The sequence below is a fragment of the Ascaphus truei genome, chromosome 4, assembly GCF_040206685.1.
Source record: "Ascaphus truei isolate aAscTru1 chromosome 4, aAscTru1.hap1, whole genome shotgun sequence".
In the NCBI taxonomy this organism is placed as follows: domain Eukaryota; kingdom Metazoa; phylum Chordata; class Amphibia; order Anura; family Ascaphidae; genus Ascaphus; species Ascaphus truei.
In genome coordinates, this window is record NC_134486.1 from 191,870,905 (window position 1) to 191,892,054 (window position 21,150).

A 21,150-nucleotide genomic window follows, 5' to 3' on the forward strand; every position below is an offset into this window, starting at 1 on the left:
TCTCCCATCGTACTTTCAGTGTCTCTTCTGCTAACACCTCCTCCTCTATCGATCTCTTTGTGGGGGTACCCCAGGGCTCTGTCCTAGGACCTCTTCTCTTTTCTCTGTACACACTTTCTCTAGGTGACCTAATCACATCTCTTGGGTTTAAATATCAACTCAATGCTGACGACACACAAATGTACTTTTCAACACCCAACCTTATACCAGCTGTACAGACCAAAGTTTCTGAATGTCTCGCTGCGATATCATCCTGGATGGGCCTCCGCTGACTTAAACTTAACATGGCAAAAACAGAGCTCCTCATACTTCCTCCCAAACCTGGCCCTCTTACCTCCTTCCACATTACTGTTGGAAGGACACATTCACCCAGTAGCCCAAGCATGCTGCCTAGGGGTCACACTCGACTCCTCTCTCACATTCTCCTCTCATATGCAAACCGTATCTAAAACCTGTCGCTTTTTCCTTCACAATATTACAAAGATATGCCCTTTCCTCTGTTGCTCGTCTGCTAAATCTCTGACTCAGGTCCTCATTCTCTCCCGTATCGATTACTGTAACCTCCTGCTGTCCGGCCTTCCTGCCTCTCACCTGTTTCCCCTAAAATCTATCCTTAGCGCTGCTGCCAGAATCACTCTTCTCTTTCCTAAATCTGTCTCAGCGTCTCCCCTGCTGAAATCACTCTCCTGGCTTCCTATCAAATCCTGTATCTCGCACTCAATTCTCCTCCTCACTTTTAAAGGTTTACACTCTTCTGTCCCACCTTACATCTCAGCCCTAATATCTCGCTATGCACAATCCCGACTCTTGCGTTCTGCTCAAGGATGTCTTCTCTCTACCCCCTTTGTATCTAAAGCCTTCTCCCGCCTTAAACCTTTCTCACTGTGCCCCACACCTCTGGAATGCCCTTCCCCTCAATACCCGATTAGCACCCTGTAATGGTAAGAGGGTAACCAGGCTCAATAATAAAGGTTAAGCCCACTTGGTTACCCCATATCCATGTGTAAAGGTCCTAGAGTGTCAGCTCTTGGACCCAAATGTCATATATGCATCACTGCGACCGTTTATAAATTATGCGACAATTCAGTATTTTCGTGTTTTTGCCTTTCCAGGGGTGCTGGCCAGAGGAGCTTGCGAGACTGTGAGTTTGAGGATGGGTTTTGCGGAGAAACTTCGATCAGATTGTAGCTATGTAGTGGGGTCCCGAGTTATTGGGTACCCCAAAGATGTACCCGGGAATCAGGTAAGATTCTCGGGCACATTGAAGCACAGTGCTCAGGAAAAATCCTACCCTGGAAACATTCTTGTGACTCACCGCCAGGGTTCCCTGCTTCAGCACAAGCATGAAAGGTAAAAAGGGCATGGGTATCAAGGTATCCCAAGAACAGTCCCGGGTTCCCTAGCATAAGGTAGGATGCCCAGACCATGCCCCAGTCACCCTGAACCTGGTATAGGGGTTCAGGGGGTGCTCCAGCTATGTCATAAAGCTGCAAGGTTTTTATTGTGTGAATACAGTTAAAGTCAGGGTTTTGGAGTGTGCCAGGGATAAGGCTGGTAAAAGTAGGGCACATATATTCTTATTCTATCCCTGACACCAGACCAGAAGACTTAGACCCGTTAAAACACAAGACACATAAGCAAAGAGAATTTTATTAAATGTTTTATTTAATAAATGTAAATGCTTGTAACATTGTAACATGTTGGGCACCACTGAGTCTGCCCGGGAGTTGAAAGTCTCAGGGGTGCCAAGGTGTTAGAACAGGAGGAGTACTGTAGTTATACATGAGTACCCACGTCCTGGGCTAACAAAGGGCTATCCAGCAACCATTTGCCCTGCCCAAGACTCTGCGGAGCCTGGACAGCAGGTGGGCTCGATATGCTAAGAGGAGAGGTGCCAGGTTGGCGCATGTCCCTTAGCAGAATCCAAATCAGTGCCCCCCGAGGCATCAGTATACCAGCAAATCGGTGATAGGTAGGCAGGAGAATTCCCACGCCCTGATATGTTGTAGTGGTTTCTGAATGGGACGCTAAAACCTAGAAGAAACCTTGCAGACAATCAGGACCTCAGATTCCAAGCGCCAAACCATGAGCGGAAAATTCAAGTTACGAAAAAGATGCTCTGTGAGGAATAGCCATGAGCCGGCTTCAGAGATTTTTACTCAAGAAGTCCCGCTTTTTGAGGACGTAGTGGTCGCGGCTGGGATTGCATGCCGAATTGCGTTCCAGGACTTTTGTGAGAACCTCTCAGTCATTGGAAAGGGCTCCTACAGACGTCGGTTGCTAACATTTCGTTCCAAAGAAGATTTATTTTGTTAGCCCCGTTCCCAGTAGTGTGTTTTCCGTGCAAATTGTATTACATTGTGCGTATGTTAAATCCTGGAATAAATTACAATTTATTTTACTGCCTTGTCTTGCTCAATCAAATGATCCCAGTGTAAAAGGTGTTACTAAACCTGGTCTCCCGTGACACACCCTCTCTATCCACCTTTAAGACCATCTTAAGACACACTTGCTTAAAGAAGCATATGAGTAGCACTGTGGCTAATACTATACACATGATACATAAAGCTTGGCCCCCTGCAGACACACTTACCAGAATGCCCTCCTACTGTCTCTGTACGTTCTTCCTACCTACCAATTAGATTGTAAGCTCTTCGGAGCAGGGACTCCTCTTCCAAAATGTTACTTTTATGTCAGCAGCACTTATTCCCATGATCTGTTGTTTGTATTATTTGTGTTTTATATGATTGTCACGTGTATTACTACTGTGAAGCGATATGTACATTAATGGCGCTATATAAATAAAGACATAAAATACAAAGTGCAGTAGGAGAACCAATTCCCCATGTACACTAATTCAGGTGTTCATCTGCATCTTTCACCAAGTTACAATAACCCACAAATTTTATATACCTTTATCTTAAAATGTCTAATATACTCCAGTATTTTCCAATATTGCAAGATTACATGTAGCCATTTTAAAGTTGTCTGTTAAGTACCATTGCTCAAGTGTTATATAAATGTGTCATTTCTGTGGTGTGGAATACACTTGATCTAGCCAGGAAGGTAGCTGTTAATTAGTGTGAAGATTCTTTGATTACATAATGAAAAGCGGAATATTTATTCTGTCATTTAACCTAATATTAAGGACTATTTCTATTTTTATACAACACTATCAGAAGATTTTCTAATCATACAAAATATGTTCTCTGATAAGTGAGAGTTACTAACATAAGTTGGAGACACATGGGTGTGAGAGTATGTGGTAACCTCTCAAATTGTACTCTAGGTGTAAAAACAACGCACGAAAACCACAAATTAATATTGCGTCTATGTCCTTACCTTTTTTCACTATTGTGATGTTAAAGTGTAGAATACATGGCAACTGTTACCTTTATAATAAAAGATTAAATTATACACCATAAACATGAGCTATCATCTATATTGGATACAGTATTACTACCGTGTGACCTGACACATATGCTTCTAAGAAATGACAACGGTATATTCAAAATATAAAACATCACTTCTCCGTTTAAATACCTGCTTACTTATTTTTGCGCATATGGTTTTAGTAGATTCCCCTAATTAAATTATGTTTTTTTCTTTAATAAGAGAGAGTATGCAGATTGTCCTTTGTGTTTGTGGCATTTTCCATTAAAGATGATATATACAGAAGAAATCTGTATTAACAAAATACAATGTCACACACATACTGCATTCAAAAATCCCAATATATAACTAAAATCTATGGTAACCAAGACTTCACAAAATATTCAACATAAAAGATAAACAACATACATTTAATCTTATCTTCAGTTGTATGTTCTTATCTTTTAGTTGTCCTCTATTTAAAAAAATGTGTTGCTTTTGATTTAGGATCCCTCTTATTGCTCCAAACAGAATTCAGCCGTGACAAGAATATGACTTTACAGATTCCACTCTGTAGTTTATCACACCAGGTATATTGGTTTTGCTACTAAGTGGTCAAACAGGGATTTAGTACATTGCATGAGTTATTGTATAATCATGTGCAGAAAAACCCAAAAGGTTAAAAGGGAGAAAATACAGGAATTGAATGGCTCAATGGATTGCACTGGGATATAGAGCAGCTTAGCTCTAGGCTCAAATCTGGCTCAAGTTGGTAGTAACTGAAAATCAATGCTATTTGAAAGCTCTTCAGTTTTGCTTCAAATTGTTCACATTACAGTGCTGCCTCCATTGAGTTTAAATAAAGCATTTCTTTGCAAGCTCCAGTACCAGGAAAAGGGGTAAGTCTAGTACAGATGTAGGACGATTTATTGTTTTTGTACCTTGAGAAGGCGTGGTATTTATCCCGTGGGTTTGGTGGATTTTAATTATTTTAATTGCAATTCAACATGTGTCCAAAAGATGGCACAGTGAATATCTTTGTTCATGGCCGCGGTGAGGCTATAGAACAGCACAATATGCGGTGTACATATGTTACATTATTACTTACCTAATTGCATTGCAGTTACATTATTTCTGTATGGTTTAAATACACTGGCATTTTAATTTACACCCATCTGAAAAGTTTAAAGTTATTAACTAGTCATCAAATAACATAGAATTACAAATATTCTTATTTTCTCTTTTCTAATATGTATTGCTTCATTTAAAAAAAAGGTTACACTAGTTTAATTAAATGTATTTGAGAGGGTATTTGACATTGAAGTAAAGATAAATGTAAATTATATATACTTTTGGAGTGGAAACATTAATTTCACTCTCTTGTACATAATGCCAGTTAAATGGCCATAAATGTAAGAAAACACGCATTAACCCTTCTGTTTTTACAAATATATTTGTATCTTTTTTTGAAAAATCAACATCAGTGTCTGAAGTCGACAGAACTTTAGATGAACAGTGTAATTGGCTTCCATTGAAAGGTTCAATCACCCGTAAAGTACAGTAACGGTCTTATTTATTTGCATCTTGTTCAAAATGAATATGTATTGCTTTTTATCTGGAACACTAGATTTAAGCATACCAGCTACTTATGTTTATCTGTTATACTAATAGTGGAACCATAATTACTCTGCAAACAAAACAGCAAGTCTGACCATTTACATGAGGCTTTGATAAGTGGCAAACAGTCTTATCACCAAAATACATGATAAAGACTGTAAAAAAAAACTAAAGTAGGGGTGTCAAACGCAGTCCTCAAAGGTCACCAACAGCCTAGATTCTCTGCTTTTGACTGAGCCACTGATTGAGCCACCTGTGCAGAAGCAGGGATAGCCATAAAACCTGACATGTTGGTGGCTCTTGAGGAATGATTTTGAGACCCCTGCTCTAAAGCATGTGTTGATCATTGGAATGGTAATAGCAGGGGAAAAAATACTTGGCAATTAGCTACATTTCAGGTATTAAACATGCTGCTGTCCTTAGTTAATGTCCATCCTAGACAGCACTGCCCTTTCAAAAGATGCAATCCCACTTAGTCAGTCAAAAAGCAACCTTTTGTAAATAATTCAACAACCTAGTTGGCTTGCTTAAACACCCCTAAGCATGCTAAAAGAAAATATGCGTCTGATGCTATTTCTTTGGAAATTAGTCTCAGACTGGTTGATGTTTTCTTTCCCTCAGACCAAACTACCCATGTCAGAGGGCCAATAAAGAAAAGAGGGGAGAGAAGGGGCTTTGCCCATGCAAAATCTTGTTGATCACACTGTGTCATCACACAAAAGTAAGTAGCCAGAGGAAAGCAAACCCCTCCCTAAGCAAAGCTCAGCTTTACATAATAACATGATTAAAAAATACTTATAGGTGTCAGATTGTGGTGAAAATCACAAAAAAAACCTTTCAACATGGCACTACTTTTAGTACACCATGGTCCTAGGAGGGTTTTTCCCTTTAAAGAGATATTACTTAATGGTACTACATTGAACTAATGACAATAGTGATTGCAAACAATACTAGACAATCTTAATTCTTTCTTCTCTTACTGTGTGCCTAATTTCTGGAACAATTTACCTTGGTCTGTCAAAACTGCTCACTTTTTAGGAGATTTCAATACCTTGGCTCTTTCTTACTTTAAACATGTCTGTAATTGGAATACACAATGTCATCTAAATATTCTGAACTGTGGGCATACTTGAAAACAAGAGGTAACTCTCGTTATACTGTTTTCCATGTCAAATATTTAAAAAATGTATCATATTATGTTTTATATCTGTGTTTATACTGCTTTAACATTCAGCCACTGTACCTCAATAAAGACACATGAAGTAAATTTGTTTTCAGATGTATATTTTAACTGTACTAATATACATTTTAGGACCCTATTTACAGACATTAAAAACAACTTCAATATAAATAAAACATGATCAATAATAGACAAATATTATGAAAAGCAAAACATATGCCCCTAAAAATGCAACATCTTTATTTACAATTATACATAAGAAGTGCAGAGAAATAAAGGAAGTGCTACATTTCAAAACTGCTGCTACGCTTTCCATTAGTTTATGATACAGTATCCAGTTCTTGGTTGTTGTTGTTTTTTTAACACCCTTAAGTAAAGGAAACCTGGTGATAACTGTGTTAACAGATAAGAAGTCCTTAACATGCCTTACAGTATGTTACATACCGTGTTACACATGAATGAGCTGTGTCTAGGCTCAACTTTCAGGGTGATGTATCATGGCATATTTGTATAAAAATGTATGCAAATTATGTTAATTTCCTCTTGCCTCTGTTTGAGTCAATGGGGCCTATTCTAGTAGCTTTGATAAAATTGCTGCCATCTAAAACGGTTTGGTATGATTCCATCGAACTGTTTGTCATTTGTGTTATCACGGTATTCAGAAATAATCTGAGAGCATTTCCACAAGTCTCAAACCGTGAGGTAGGAAAATGCCAATACCGCTCGGGACAGCAGCAATGGTATCTCTGCCTCTTTCAAAGTTCTCCCCTGTACGATCTGGCCGCAGTCTGTCAGAGCTGCATAGAGAGCTGCACAGAGAGAACTGCTTCTCCCTGCAAAGCTCTTACAGGCGATCACAGTGTTTTTATTTAAATTTTAATAACAGTGTACTGTAGCAGTGGGTTTCCGGAGCAGAAATGCATTAATTTCAGGTCCGGGGACTCCCTGCCTCCCCAGAAACAGGCCCCGTTATGGGGTGCCAGGATGTCCTGTGCATTTATATCTCCTGGTCACGTTACACGGGAGAATTAAACATTGCAGGGGGAAACTGTCATCCCTATCCAGAGCCTGTAACTCAGGAAGCAGAGGGTTCTCGGGCTGAAATCAAAGCGGATAAGCTCCGGAGACCCTCTGCTCCCATACACTAGTATTAAAATGTAGATAAAAAAAGCTTAATTACCTTAGTGGCTAGCTGCTAAGGCAATGAAGGGGTTAAGACTGAGTACCCGGTTTGTTGGGAGTACAGGGGATGGATGAAGGGGGTAGTTTCCCCAGGGTGGGAGGTTAGGCTTGCCGGGAAGGTTGCGGGAGGAGTTAACCCCTTCACTACCATAGCGACGGTAATCACTATGGTACTAAGGGGTTAACCACTCCCACTACCCACCCAAGAGGCCTAACCACTCACCCTTGGTCATAAAATAAAAAAAATAAAAGCACCAAAAATATACAACAATGAAATAAGAACAAGCACCAAAAATACACAACAATGAAATAAAACCACGTAACAAAAATACACAACAATAAAAAAACAAGCACCAAAAATACACAACAATTTAATAAAACAAGCACCAAACATACACAAGCAGGAAAAGGATTGGTTGAGACAGCCGGGTCCAGTAAAAGCACCATCAACTCACCAGGTAAGTGGAAAAATTTAAACCTTTTATTAAACTACATTAAAAAACAAACAAAAAACAGGACAGGAAAAAACCTCCCACGCGTTTCGGGCTATACAGCCCTTTCTCAAGGAGTATGGTACTCCTTGAGAAAAAGCTGTATAGCCCGAAACACGTGAGAGGTTTTTTCCTATCCTGTTTTTTGTTTGTTTTTTGTTTTTTAATGTAGTTCAATAAAAGGTTTTAATTTTTCCACTTACCTGGCGAGTTGATGGTGCTTTTACTGGACCCGGCTGTCTCAACCAATCCTTTTCCTGCTCGGGTTCTTCTGCTGATTGGATTGACGCACAGTTGCAGTGAAGGTGCGCCAAATGGATCCCTGCAAGGAACCACAGGAAGACGCCAGGTATCACATACACTGATGCCCGCACGTGGAACCACAAGACCGGAGCAACTAATCGAGCGTTCACGGACAGATAGGAGCTGAAGATCATCTTCAAAACAGCTCCGGCACTCGGGAGCTCCACAAAGCTCAAGTTTATAGGAGGACGGCATATCTTTCACAGTGCCCTATACAGCAAGGGGGAAATGGCTACTATGGATGGAGAGTAATACTATGGACCGGGATACAGAGGTAATATTATATCATTTCTCTGTCATGCATGCCCCTACCAGCTCTCATTCATAGATCCAGTATCCGAAAACCCTGCCTGTTTACATCTCCCTACTCTAAGCAGATCCAGCGCTTTATTTGCCTTTCACAGCTCAGCAACTGTTGTTCCATACAGATTACTTCATTAATACTATTTATGGGATTCTTTTTGAGGTTTCCTCAATTCCTATACACTATCTGTTGGTAGCTGTTAGTAGCTTTGCCTTACACACCAAACATACACATCAATAAAAAAAACAAGCACCAAAAATACACAATAATGAAATAAGACCAAACACAAAAAATACACAACAATGAAATAAAACCAAGCACCAAAAATACACAACAATGAAATAAAACCAAGCACCAAAAATACACAACAATTAAATAAAAACATGCATTTGCCAAAACATGAATTGCTTGTCGCTGTGTTTATCTATAGCCCGAAAGGGGCATGGATAAACACATTGGCAGTCAATGGGCAACCGAAAAAAATATATACAATTAAATCAAATACAATCAACGTTTTTCTTACCATTGATGTCTTCACCAATGGTGTTCACCTTAGCAGTTAGTCGCTAAGGTAATGAAGCTGCCTGTAAATGTATTTCTATTACATAGTATGGAAGTCGGGGGTCTCCGGAGATAGTGTATCAGCTCCGGAGACTCCCGGCTTCAATCCAATGCAATAAAAATACTTTTTTTTCCTAATTTTTTCTATTCGCAAATACCATCTATGGTGGCGAGATGACATTTTCCAGGAGCTCACTAGGTGAGGGCTTCAGTGATCTCATTGGAGGTACTAGAATAGGGTGATTTTATAAAAAAATGAGAGTTGTTTTTCAGCTCCTGCTCAGTATGTTTGAGCAGGAGCTCTACCGCTCGGGGAGATGCGCAGGTCATCAGAGCTTTCTGAATAGCAAACTTGCCAAATCATTCGGGAACTGCTCAAAATCCTCGATGAGTTAGGCCTCGGACATGGTGCAGGGAGCGGCGCTGACCCGTGCTGAGGCGCACGCATGCTTACCAGTGAGCCCCTGCAGCCGCAATGAGAGCGGCTTTAGCAGGGGCTCGCGCACGCTTCCCCACGCTTGCGGAAGCGTGTGTCTTACCAAATCTTTCGTTTCGGTGCTCACGGGAGCGCAGGGCCGGTCACGTGAGCAGTTCGCCCAATGAGGGCGAACCAGCTCCGTGATGTCACTGGCCCGCCCCCCCAGACACCGCTTTCCCTCAGCCTCAGCGCGCCTCCGCACGGCTTCAGTGTCTATGGACTAAGCCTAAGTTATCGAAGTTTATAGAATAGGCCCCAATGCATCAATGTCTTTGCTCTAAGGTTTGCGCTGTGTGTGCATTACTGTGCGATATAGGGAGTGTTAATAAGAGGATTTACGTGATTGTAATGAGATGCATCATACTCTGTGTCTCTGTGCATTCCTTTTTTCATCTTGTATTTCTTTTTTTTTTTTTAAATCTGATGGGTCTAAGGTGGTGTGAGCCTTTTCTGGCTAACCATTTGTGTCAAACGTAACTCTTCCTTACATTTGACCCAAACACAAACAGAAAATGGATCAATGCGTCAAAATAAATGTATTTTTGCAATCTCTTTATATTGATACATATCCCGCTTTATATAGTTATTCCTCTGTGAACAAAAGAGCAGGTGTGAATATCCAAGTACAGTACTACTGACTAATTAGCACAGTAATTAGAAAACTGGGACGGTCATTAAGGACAAAGTTTCCACCTCAGTCTAGGATTGAAATCCCTCTGTGACTCTAATAATCACACATTCACATACACCTGCTTTCCAAAGGGGATATGCTAATAGTCTTTGAATATAAGTAAGACTTACACAGGACAGAAGCAAAGAACAGAGTTCACAGCTTGTTACCAAGAGATATATGCAATGGATTACGTGAAAATAATATAATGTTAATAGATTTCTAATACTTTATAATTAAAGCTTTGAACAGTGTTCTGTTCAGTCAAGAATGTACACATTCACCACAATGACCTCAGTATACAGTATATGTACATCATATGGACAATTAGGCTTACCAACTGTAAATCACACTGAGAACTCTGTGTTCACCAGGGTTCCACAAAAATACAACACAGCAAACAAGCAATAAAAAAATAATAATAACGGATGAAGAAATCAGAGTTGTATTCAAAGTAGAGGCAGTCTTCTGAACGGGTGTGTTATTTGCCTGCAGGCCCGCCAACAGATTACCCGGGGGCCAGGACTACAGTTTTGTCTCCAACCCCTCTCTCCCCCTACCCCTACCCCCCAGCCCTCGACCCTTCCCTGTGTCGGTGGTCTTGCAAGCCCTCTCCTCTATTCCCCCCCCCCTCCATGTATTTGTCTCACCACCAACTCACTCTCACTTCTTCATTTCCTCATTTCCTCTAACACCCATCTTAGTCTCCCCCCCAATACACTACCTTGAAATACATACTTACACTACACCCCCAAATATATACTTACAATATCCCCCAAAATACATACTTACATACATACTCCCCATAGGGTTACCAGTATCTTTCCTGTAGTTGGGCACTCTGTCAAGTAAACAATTAGAGGTAATACTGGACATGTATGTGTCGGGTATTACCTCTCTGGACATAGTCACCAGACTGGCTTTGGGGGCTGCAGGATTTCCCCGAGGAGGGAGAGAGCAGGGCTGTTGCTAGGGGGCTGAGAAGCTTCCTCCATCCTGATTGGATGCATAACCAGCAGCAGCCAATCAGGAAGAGGTGTCAGGAGCCTGGGGGTGGGGACAAGGAGAGGAGGAAACAGCATGGAGTGGTGAGGTGTGTGTGTGTGTGTGTGTGTGTGTGTGTGTGTGTGTGTGTGTGTGTGTGTGTGTGTGTGTGTGTGTGTGTGTGTGTGTGTGTGTGTGTGTGTGTGTGTGTGTGTGTGTGTGTGTGTGTTTTGAGCGCGTCACCATTCTGTCCAGTATTTTTGGAGAAGCCACTTGGCAACCCTAGCCCCCAAATACATATTTACACTACCCTTCCAAATACATACTATACTTAGACTACCCCTCAATCCATTCTTACACTACACCCCCAAATACATACTTACCCTACTCCCCTAATACATTTTACACTTACCTTGGGGATGGTATCTCTCCCACACTGCTGCAGGCCTCTTTTACTCTCCTGCGCCGGGACTCTCATGCCGGAGGCTATGGGAGGCCAGGCCGGCACAGGAAGTTGCGCATGGCCACAGGTGGGGTGTGTGTCCTGCTGCCGGACCCTGGTTGCTTCCAGGCCCTGGCTCTCCAATGCTGCTGCTGCGGCCTGCCTCCCTCCCTCACTATCATTAACAGTATTAGCGCTGTGCTTATTTAATTGTTTTCAACTGTTTTCAACATTACAGTCTCACAGTTATGTGAGGTCTGTATTAGAGGTACACAAGCAAGCTACTTGTAACATTATGGGCGGCGTGCGTGCAATATTATGGGCGGCGTGCTGTATACAAACTTTCACTGATAACTACAGTACTATTGGCGCTGTCTCGGCATGAATGCGGCATGAACACGGTGAAGTGCGTGGCATTTAAAAAAAAATACCCAAACAAACCGGAGATGTTGGAGAATAAAAGGGGCCGTGACATTAAAACATTAAAAAGGGAATAGGACCAAACAATGAAGTATCTCTTGGGATCACAATATATGCATATAACTTCCTAATGATCATCTGTGGTCCATTGACATCCTTTTCAATCTTGCAGGAAGTCAACTCCTTTGCCGAGATCTCCAGATCAAGGATTAAACACTAAAAATCTTTGGCACGGGGTACAAATATTCCAAATGATACGGTGAAACTCCTATCTAATTTTTTACCAGAGGGCTTTTTATTTATTTATTTCACCAAAGTTGACATTACTTTCCGAAACACACACCGCTTCTCATGTTTACCATTGCAGTTTCTCAGGCAGTGCCGACTATTTTCCAAGTTTATATTATTTCTGCTTTTATGTTTTTTTACAGCAACACAAAACTAGACAGAAAAAAAATCCAACTCCAGAACTCTGTTTATGGATTATCCTTCCTTATACTTCAACATCTCTTAGCCTATCTTGGATGTTATTTATCAAAGTCTCCCGACTGCAAAGAAACTGTTATTAAACGTTATTACAGAAAAACAATCCCATTGAAATTGGTAGGATTTCCTTGACTGTTAAATCTGGTGGAGTATATTTTGCACCTGTTTTGCAGTTGGGAGACTTTGGGGCCGATTCACAAAGCAGTGATAAAATCAGTGCTTTTGCTTGTGATTAATTTTTTTTATCACGCTTTAAAACATTAGGCCAAAAGCGGGATTCATTAAGAAGTGAAGGCCATTTTTTAAGTGTGATAAAAAAATGCACTATCGTGCAATCTGTTTTTTGTATCAGTGCAATCGTGCTATAAATTCTACAGCGCGATAGCTGATAGAAAAAAAGAGCTGCATGGAGATGCTGCGTCTCCATGAACGACTCTTATAGGCAATTGTGCATTAAAAATATTGATTTTGATAATAGTGTAAATGAGCCGGGGGTCTCCTAAACTGAACCGCATTGGTTTCAGCCTAGGGGCCCCCCTACTTCATGAGATACAGGCCCCGTTATGGGGAGCCGGTATCCCCTGTGCTTTTAAATCTCCAGCGTCACGTGACCGGGAGATTTAAATCCAGCACTGGGATACCGGCACCCCATAATGAGGCCTGTATCCCATGAAGTAGTGGGTTCCCAAGGCTGAAACCAATGCGGTTCAGCCCAGGAGGCCCCCTGCTCATGTACACTAGTATAAAAACACAATAACAATAAAAAATCATTCATTACCATAGCGGCTAGCCGCTATGGTAATGAAGCTGCTTTAATGTAATTTTTATTAATAGTGTGTGGAAGCAGGGGGTCTCCTGAGATGAACCGCATTGATTTCAGCCTCGGGGACACCCTGCTTCCTGAGTTACAGGCCCAGATATGGGGTGCCAGTATCTCCATTATTTAAATGTCTCGCGTCATGTTACGCGGACGCTTTAAAAATGGCAGCGACACTGGCATCGATGCCCCATACCGAGGCCTGTAACTCAGGAAGCAGGGGTTCCCTGAGGCAGAAATCAAAGCGGTTTAGCTCAGGAGAAACCCGGCTCCCATAAACTATTAAAAAATATAATATTAAAGCAGCTTCATTACTTTAGAGGCTATCCACTAAGGCAATGAAGGTGTTAAGGTGCAATAGCAGGTTTATTGGGCGCAATTGCCTCCAATAAATATTGCAATATGTACCACCCACCAATACACAACCCACCCATCCCCTGTGCCCCCAACAACTCTATACCCCCATATCACACATTAAAGCATTTTTTAATTTTATGCACAGGAATGATACTAGAGGCCGGTGGGAGCCTTCGGGTGGTCCCCGCGGGTGTCCGGGGGCCTCCAGATGGTCCCCGTGGATGTCTGGGGGCCCTCGGGTGGTCCACGCGGGTGTCCGGGGGTCCCTGCTGGCCTGCAGTACCAATCCTGTGCCCAAATTTTTTTTCCCCAAAACTTTGAAATAAATACATCCCCCTCCCTTTGCCCTCCCCCCTAACACATACATTACAGTAATGGGCAAAATTACTATTATCAAGATATGGATAATAGTGCATTTGACCATTTAAAATAAAACATTAACCATCAGAAATAAAGTAAATAAAACTTACACTTATCCCTGCCAGCCTGCCACGATGAAGGCCGTCCTCATCTTCATCACCGCCCATGTCCTCCGTTGCCAGAAACAATACAATAAAAAATACAATTTAATGGCCCCTAACCCCTTAATCACCTTAACGGTTAGTAACTGCTATAGTAATTAAGGGGTTAACCCATCATCCCCCACTACCCACCGAGGAGGCCTAACCACCCACCCCAGGCAACTACCCCCACCCTCCACCCATTCATTGGTAAAGTAGGTACATCATGCTCATATAATATGGACATGATTTACCACTATAGCAATAAATGGTGAAGCTAAAAAGAAAACAGACCCAAAATAAAACACATTACATAGAAAACAAAACACATTACAAATGCCAATAAACCAATTGGTTGGCAAAGTGGGTACATCATGCCCATTCAATATAGGCATGATTTAACACTATGGCTGTCAATGGTCAACCTAAAAAATAAACAACCACCAACAATATACAATGCAATCAAAACAATCACCAAATAAACAACAATAAACAAGTAAACACAACAAAATTACCAACAATCAATTAAGCAAATACCAAATAAACACCAGAATTACAGTAACAATAATAAAACAAAACGAAACCATCAATAAATAAAAGAAAGCTCCAAATAAACACCCTCATTCAAAATCAAAGAACCAAAAAACAAAAACACTATTAAAAAGCAAACACCCCAAAAAATAACCCAGAAATAAACCATTGAAACCACCACAAAAATGCCATAATACTAAATCAAAACACAAAATAAATAGCATAAAAATTTAAAAACAAACAACCAAAATACATTTAAAATACATAAAAGCAAGCATTTGCCAAAAAAGCATTGCTTGTCACTGTATGTATGTATAGGGGATACATCAATACATTGGCAATCAATGGGCAAATGTTTTTACAATACAATACAAATACAATGAAAAAAACTGTAAAAGAAAAATAACATACATTCAATGTTTTTTCTTACCTTTAGATGTCTTCACCCTCCGATTCCCGTGGTCTCAGCAAGCTCTCAAACAAATCCACGATCCAAAACAGCAACGGGCCTCAGGTAAAGTCCAAAGTCCTTTTCTTCTTTCTTTATCTTCATCTGTTAATTCTAATCCATTTGGGGGTTCTTCTTCTGTAACGCCATTGTAATCCTATTGGGGAGGAGGTCTTCACTCCTCAGCTTCTTGGCATCAAATGAGGCTGCACAGGCTTTTTTTAAAGGGCCTGTGATGTCTCACATTTGAGTGGAAAATGGTTCCCACGCCATCTGATTGGCTGGGATAACCGTTGTACCCCGAGGGGTTCCAGACATCCGCGGGGACCACCTGGAGGCCCACGGACACCCGACTGGACTACCCAAGGGCCCCCGGACACCCTCAGAGACCACCTGGGGACCCATGTGGGCCCCCCGGACACCCGCAGGGACCACCTGGAGGCCCACGGACACCTGTGGGAACAACCCGGAGACCCCCGCCAGCCTCTTGTATTAATGATGTGCAAGAAAAAAAATGCTTATATGCATGTCTACATCTCTTTTGCACCAGCCTTTAGCTGGTGAAAAGAAATGGGGAGCTTTTATAGTATGAATCAGTTAACTGCTTTATGAATAGGGATTACTGGCAAAAAATAGCGTGTTTGCCATTTTGTGGCATATCGTACGACTTTTTTATCACTGACTGTTTATTTGTGATAAAAAGCCTTTATAGCACGATACTGCACTGTTATCACTGATTTGTGAATCGCGCAGCAGGCAGTATCGCGCTATAAAGCATTTATCGCACTTAAAACCACTTATTGCTGCTTTATGAATCGGCCCTTTTGATTGATAACTACGTTGTGTTTCGAGAGGAAACTACTGTGATTGGTATATCATTTGATGATAATTAATGTAGTAACAAAAGGGGTCTCCAACATTTGAAAAAGCTAGTCAATCGTCACTTTAAATACCACAGGAAAATTGTTTATTTATGCAGTCTACAGCACATGGATTTCTAGACCAATCAATTAAACATAACAGTTATTACATTGATTTAATTTATTGATTACTATACATGAGTAAACTATTCCCAGACCATATCTACAAAACACAAATGTTTAATGGGAAAAAAAAGACATTTTTATTTTATTATCATTACTTTCTGTAACACGTATCTTGGGCATGATCAATACTAGCTAGGAGAAAAACTGAATATCTAATGGGATAAACTATTATAAATACTTTAAGACCTAAGTATTATTAAAATAGACATATTTATAAAGCAGTCATTGATACTGACTAGACAAATTATGTTATATACTGTATTCTTTATCTTTACATTGATTGTTCTAAGCAGAAAACATTACATTGAAGGAAATGAATTGTTCTCAGCAGTTTTCTGTTTCCTGGGATTATGTTGACATTAGTAAATGACAAGCTGTGCAATTTACTAATTTATTTTAAAATATTTTACTGTGATAGGAAGGTATTTTATTTTCAAATGTGTCAAAAATAAGCAGTTATCAAAGTAAAGGGACTGAGCTGCGCCTCTGCAATTGGTTGCTGATATACAGTGTGACTCACTAAGAGTTAGACTCTGTGAATTAGGTATATATAGACAATTTGAAATATAACAATAAAAGTTAAAAAAATAATAATAAAAATGAAAAAATATATATGAAAATCAAAATGGATGATAAATCAATTATAATAGGACAAAACCTAAAACCAAGCTTACAATAAAAACAAAATATCAATAATCATACAGCAAATGAATATCTCCACAAATAGGGAAAAAAAAGAGGTATAAAAACCAGTCCTCAAATAGTCCAATGAATCCAATAAGTTCTGGTATAGAGGGTTTCCGGCTCTCAAAGTGGACAAACCATATCCACAGGGAATCTAGAAGAAAAGGGGAAAGAGAGAGCACACACCCATAGCGTAAAATTGTAAAATTTAATGAGGGAAAGGGAGGGGGGAAATAAGAATTGCACTTACAAAGGTACAATATAAAAAAGCATTCTGTGATATATTATCACCACCATCCGGTTTAGAACTGCAGCCTCATGGTCTGTGCAGTCCCAGGGTGGCGTCCCAGTCCAAATCCAGGGTAGTAGTTCTTCTCTGCATCAATGGGGGAGTCCTGTAGAGTAGTTCCAAGCTGGGAAGCCTCTGCAACAATCGCGCGGGTCAGTGAGTCCCAGCGCGCGGTGATGACGTCAGTGTCATGCGTCTGACGTAATGACGCTCCCTGATGCGTTTCGTCACACCACGGGTGACTTTCTCAAAGGGAAGTCAGGAGAGGGGAAAGGTCCGGTATTATATACCCTGTCTGTGAATGAATTGACTGATTCCAAACCCCTCTCAGCTGTAGCGGTGCTTGTTTCAGTGGAGACAATCGTAGTGCCTGATAATATGAATGGAACTATGGAAGCCAGCGGGATTAGACTTTAAGGATACAAAAATGCATACTCGTGATTTAAGACATAAAAATAAATAATTATACTTTGAGTCCGGGTGGACTGAATGAATGCCTTGATGTGAGCACCTTCGTATGATGTCTCCTTGGACGGTCCTTCCTGCCACTACTGCCTCTGCACTCTGCCATTTTCTGTCTGGATCCCTTCTGGATCCATCCCCATTCCCCTCCCTCCCTTTTCCCTCTCCCTTTTCTCACCCCCCCCCCCTCCCCTCCCTCTCCTAGCTCGGAGCCAGCTATCACTCACCCTTTATTCACTCATTCCATAGAATATAGATTTTTGGGCACATTCATTGTAATAGTACACATATATATAAAGAATATATATATTTATACACATATATGTTTATAAACACATTTATTATACACCTTAGATAGTCACTACACCTATTAGCTTATTTCATCTCTTAAATAATACGCACTAATTGTATCCTTTGAGTGGTAGCACACATAATTGATTAGTACATGTATACCGATTAAGGTTCAATGTATCCTATCATATTCCTTCACTGTTTTTTATGCACTATATATATATATTCTTCATACATTGTCCAATTAGTGGTTTATTTCCTGATATCCCCCTTGTTCGTGGCAAATACCATCTCCCTCCTAGATGTCTGCTTTATTGTGGGACCTAGGATAGATTTATATTAAGTATATATATTTTTTATGAAGTGTTGTTAGTATCACTATGCTCTCCTGCTGTGCTTTCTATTTTTAATTAATATACCTCTGATTTGCAGTTTTTACCGCAATAAGTCTTAATAGACCTATGTCTCACTTGTATTAGACAGATCTGGCTCTAATGTGGGCTATGGTAGGACTATCCACTTTATAGGTATAGACATTATATTGATATATTGAGCCTCACATAGTATATAGTATATATTGGTTTGGGTCATTGTGATTTTCAATATCAATCGTAACCAGGTTATTGAAATTGTTAACATTATGTTGGAGGTTAATCTGTCTCCAACCTATGCAAGTAGCGGCCTATATTGTTTTTTAATTATTTATTTTTATGTCTTAAATCACGAGTATGCATTTTTGTATCCTTAAAGTCTAATCCCGCTGGCTTCCATAGTTCCATTCATATTATCAGGCACTACGATTGTCTCCACTGAAACAAGCACCGCTACAGCTGAGAGGGGTTTGGAATCAGTCAATTCATTCACAGACAGGGTATATAATACCGGACCTTTCCCCTCTCCTGACTTCCCTTTGAGAAAGTCACCCGTGGTGTGACGAAACGTGTCAGGGAGCGTCATTACGTCAGACGCATGACACTGACGTCATCACCGCGCGCTGGGACTCACTGACCCGCGCGATTGTTGCAGAGGCTTCCCAGCTTGGAACTACTCTACAGGACTCCCCCATTGATGCAGAGAAGAACTACTACCCTGGATTTGGACTGGGACGCCACCCTGGGACTGCACAGACCATGAGGCTGCAGTTCTAAACCGGATGGTGGTGATTATATATCACAGAATGCTTTTTTATATTGTACCTTTGTAAGTGCAATTCTTATTCCCCCCCCTCCCTTTCCCTCATTAAATTTTACAATTTTACGCTATGGGTGTGTGCTCTCTCTTTCCCCTTTTCTTCTAGTTATCAAAGTAAGTTTATAGATGTCTGAACTCACTAGTGAAAGTAAAAGTTTCTGCAGTTCTACATTGGGAAAGATATAAGTACAAACTAAAAGGTTGGAACATCTTCAAGATACATATCTATTACTTCAAGGGATAATTTATTATATAACGTGCTATATTTCAATATCACTTAATACTTTATTAATGCTCCAAGGTCAAATCCATCATATTCTTACTCTGACCTGGTATACATTGATTCCCTATTTCTGAAGACATAGTGGCCATATTAACTAAGCAGTCTTCTGCCATAATACACCTCCCGTTGCTCGAATACTTCTTATAGCCCGCTGAAGCCAATGGGCTGTAAGGTGACTTGCAGAGCCAGAGAGTGTCTTATGGAAGAAGACTGTAAATATGAGTCAATTGGTCATAATTACTAAGAAGTACTACTCCATAAGACCCTTTTAGTGCTGGCAGACACTTTATAACCCCATTTGAGTGAATGGGCCATAAAGGGCCACATTAAATAAGCCATCCTGGGTGGTGTCTTATGGAGTGGCACTGCATAGTAAATACGGCCTAATATCTAAGCCATAACAAATTGCCCTTCATCATGATATGCAGTTCAATTCAGGCGATATTAGTTTTCTTCCTTGCTAAAAACATCAGTCCCAATGGTTTTCCCAATTCCAGCCTACAGCTGAATGCCAGTCATCGACAGGCCATAGTATATCCTGCCTCTTCTCTGGGTCACACTCATGTAAGTATCAGAAGTGTGGGCAGATTAGAGGCAGGATGATTGTGGTGTGGAACGGAATCAGTGCCTGCTTCAAACAGATCTGTTTGTGTGACTGTCACTATGGCACATGGCATGCATAAGGCAAACAAGACATGCAAAAGCCCATATTACTCTGACAATCTTCACCAGAATGCATCAAAACCTGGAAGGTCATCAACAATGTATACCAGCCTTATAGCCATCAACAACCATCTAATATCAAAAAGGATGACATTCCTCTGACAAATCCCACTGACATGGCAAATTCATTCAATTAATACTTTGTGGGGTGTGCTACTTCTCTATTAACAAAGCACAACCCGAACTACAAACATGAAGCTCAATCTGGAAAACACCAACAGCCCCACCCTCTCCCAACACTGCCCACAATGTTCAATTTGTAACCAGTATCTGAAGAGGAGATTATACATGCACTCACCAAATTAAAACTAAGAAGCCAATCTGTACCTGACCAAGTGCAATCAAAGTTCCTATGACTTGGGGCCCCAGTCATTGCCATACCACTTGCTTCCCTAATCAACTCTATTTTGTCTGCAGGTCATATCCCTAAGACCTGGAAAACTTCCAGAGTTGTTCCAATCTTCAAAAGTAGAGCCAAAAACACTGTCTCCAACTACAGACCAATCTCTCTTCTTGCAGTCCAAAGTAATGAAAATATGTGTCCACTCCCAATAAAGCGATTACTATACCAATACAAATTTCCTTACCCAACTACAAACTGGATTTTGCCCAACACACTTCACAGTGACTACCCACCTAAAAGGGTTCCACAAGGCTCTGCTCTGGGGCCCCTACTCTTTCCAGTCTTCATCTATGATCTAACTACATCTTGTAAGGGAGTTTCAATGCATATGTATGCAGATGACAGAATCCTAAATGCACACAGCTCTAGCCTCACTGTCCTAGAACATGTACTTCAATCTGATCTTTCGAGATTTGAAAACTGGATTTCCCAAAACAAACTGTTTTTAAACACCGACAAGACTGTAACAATGGTATTTGCGACCAGGGCTACATTTCTAAAGCTACCAATGATGGAGCTACAGATCCGAACCAACTCTAATATCACCCTAGCTCCTGTCACTAGCTTCAAATATCTGGGCATATAGTTTGACTCCTATTTAATTTAAATTATTATTTAATTTGGGTTGCACATTT

The 21,150-nt window shown here is 40.6% G+C and overlaps 1 protein-coding gene and 1 long non-coding RNA gene across 9 annotated transcripts in view; one reads left to right on the forward strand and one right to left on the reverse strand.

Annotated features, from left to right (window-relative positions):
- Nucleotides 1–19,145, forward strand: part of LOC142493162 (uncharacterized) — a 41,136-nt gene extending 21,991 nt beyond the window's left edge. For both annotated transcript variants that reach the window (XR_012801031.1, XR_012801032.1), the window contains 3 exons: nucleotides 5,611–5,710; nucleotides 15,132–15,209; nucleotides 18,942–19,145. This is a non-coding gene — a long non-coding RNA (uncharacterized LOC142493162). The remainder of the gene's footprint in view (nucleotides 1–5,610; nucleotides 5,711–15,131; nucleotides 15,210–18,941) is intronic.
- The window catches only part of PACRG (parkin coregulated), a 978,203-nt gene that overhangs the window by 318,564 nt on the left and 638,489 nt on the right, over nucleotides 1–21,150 (reverse strand). The window contains exon 5 of one of the 7 annotated variants that reach the window (XM_075596738.1): nucleotides 5,994–6,067. The exons of the other annotated variants lie outside the window; for them this stretch is intronic. Coding sequence (XP_075452853.1) covers nucleotides 6,024–6,067 — 44 coding nt within the window. The 3' untranslated portion in view covers nucleotides 5,994–6,023. Of the gene's footprint in view, nucleotides 1–5,993; nucleotides 6,068–21,150 lie in introns of those variants that run through there. 7 annotated transcript variants of the gene reach the window in all.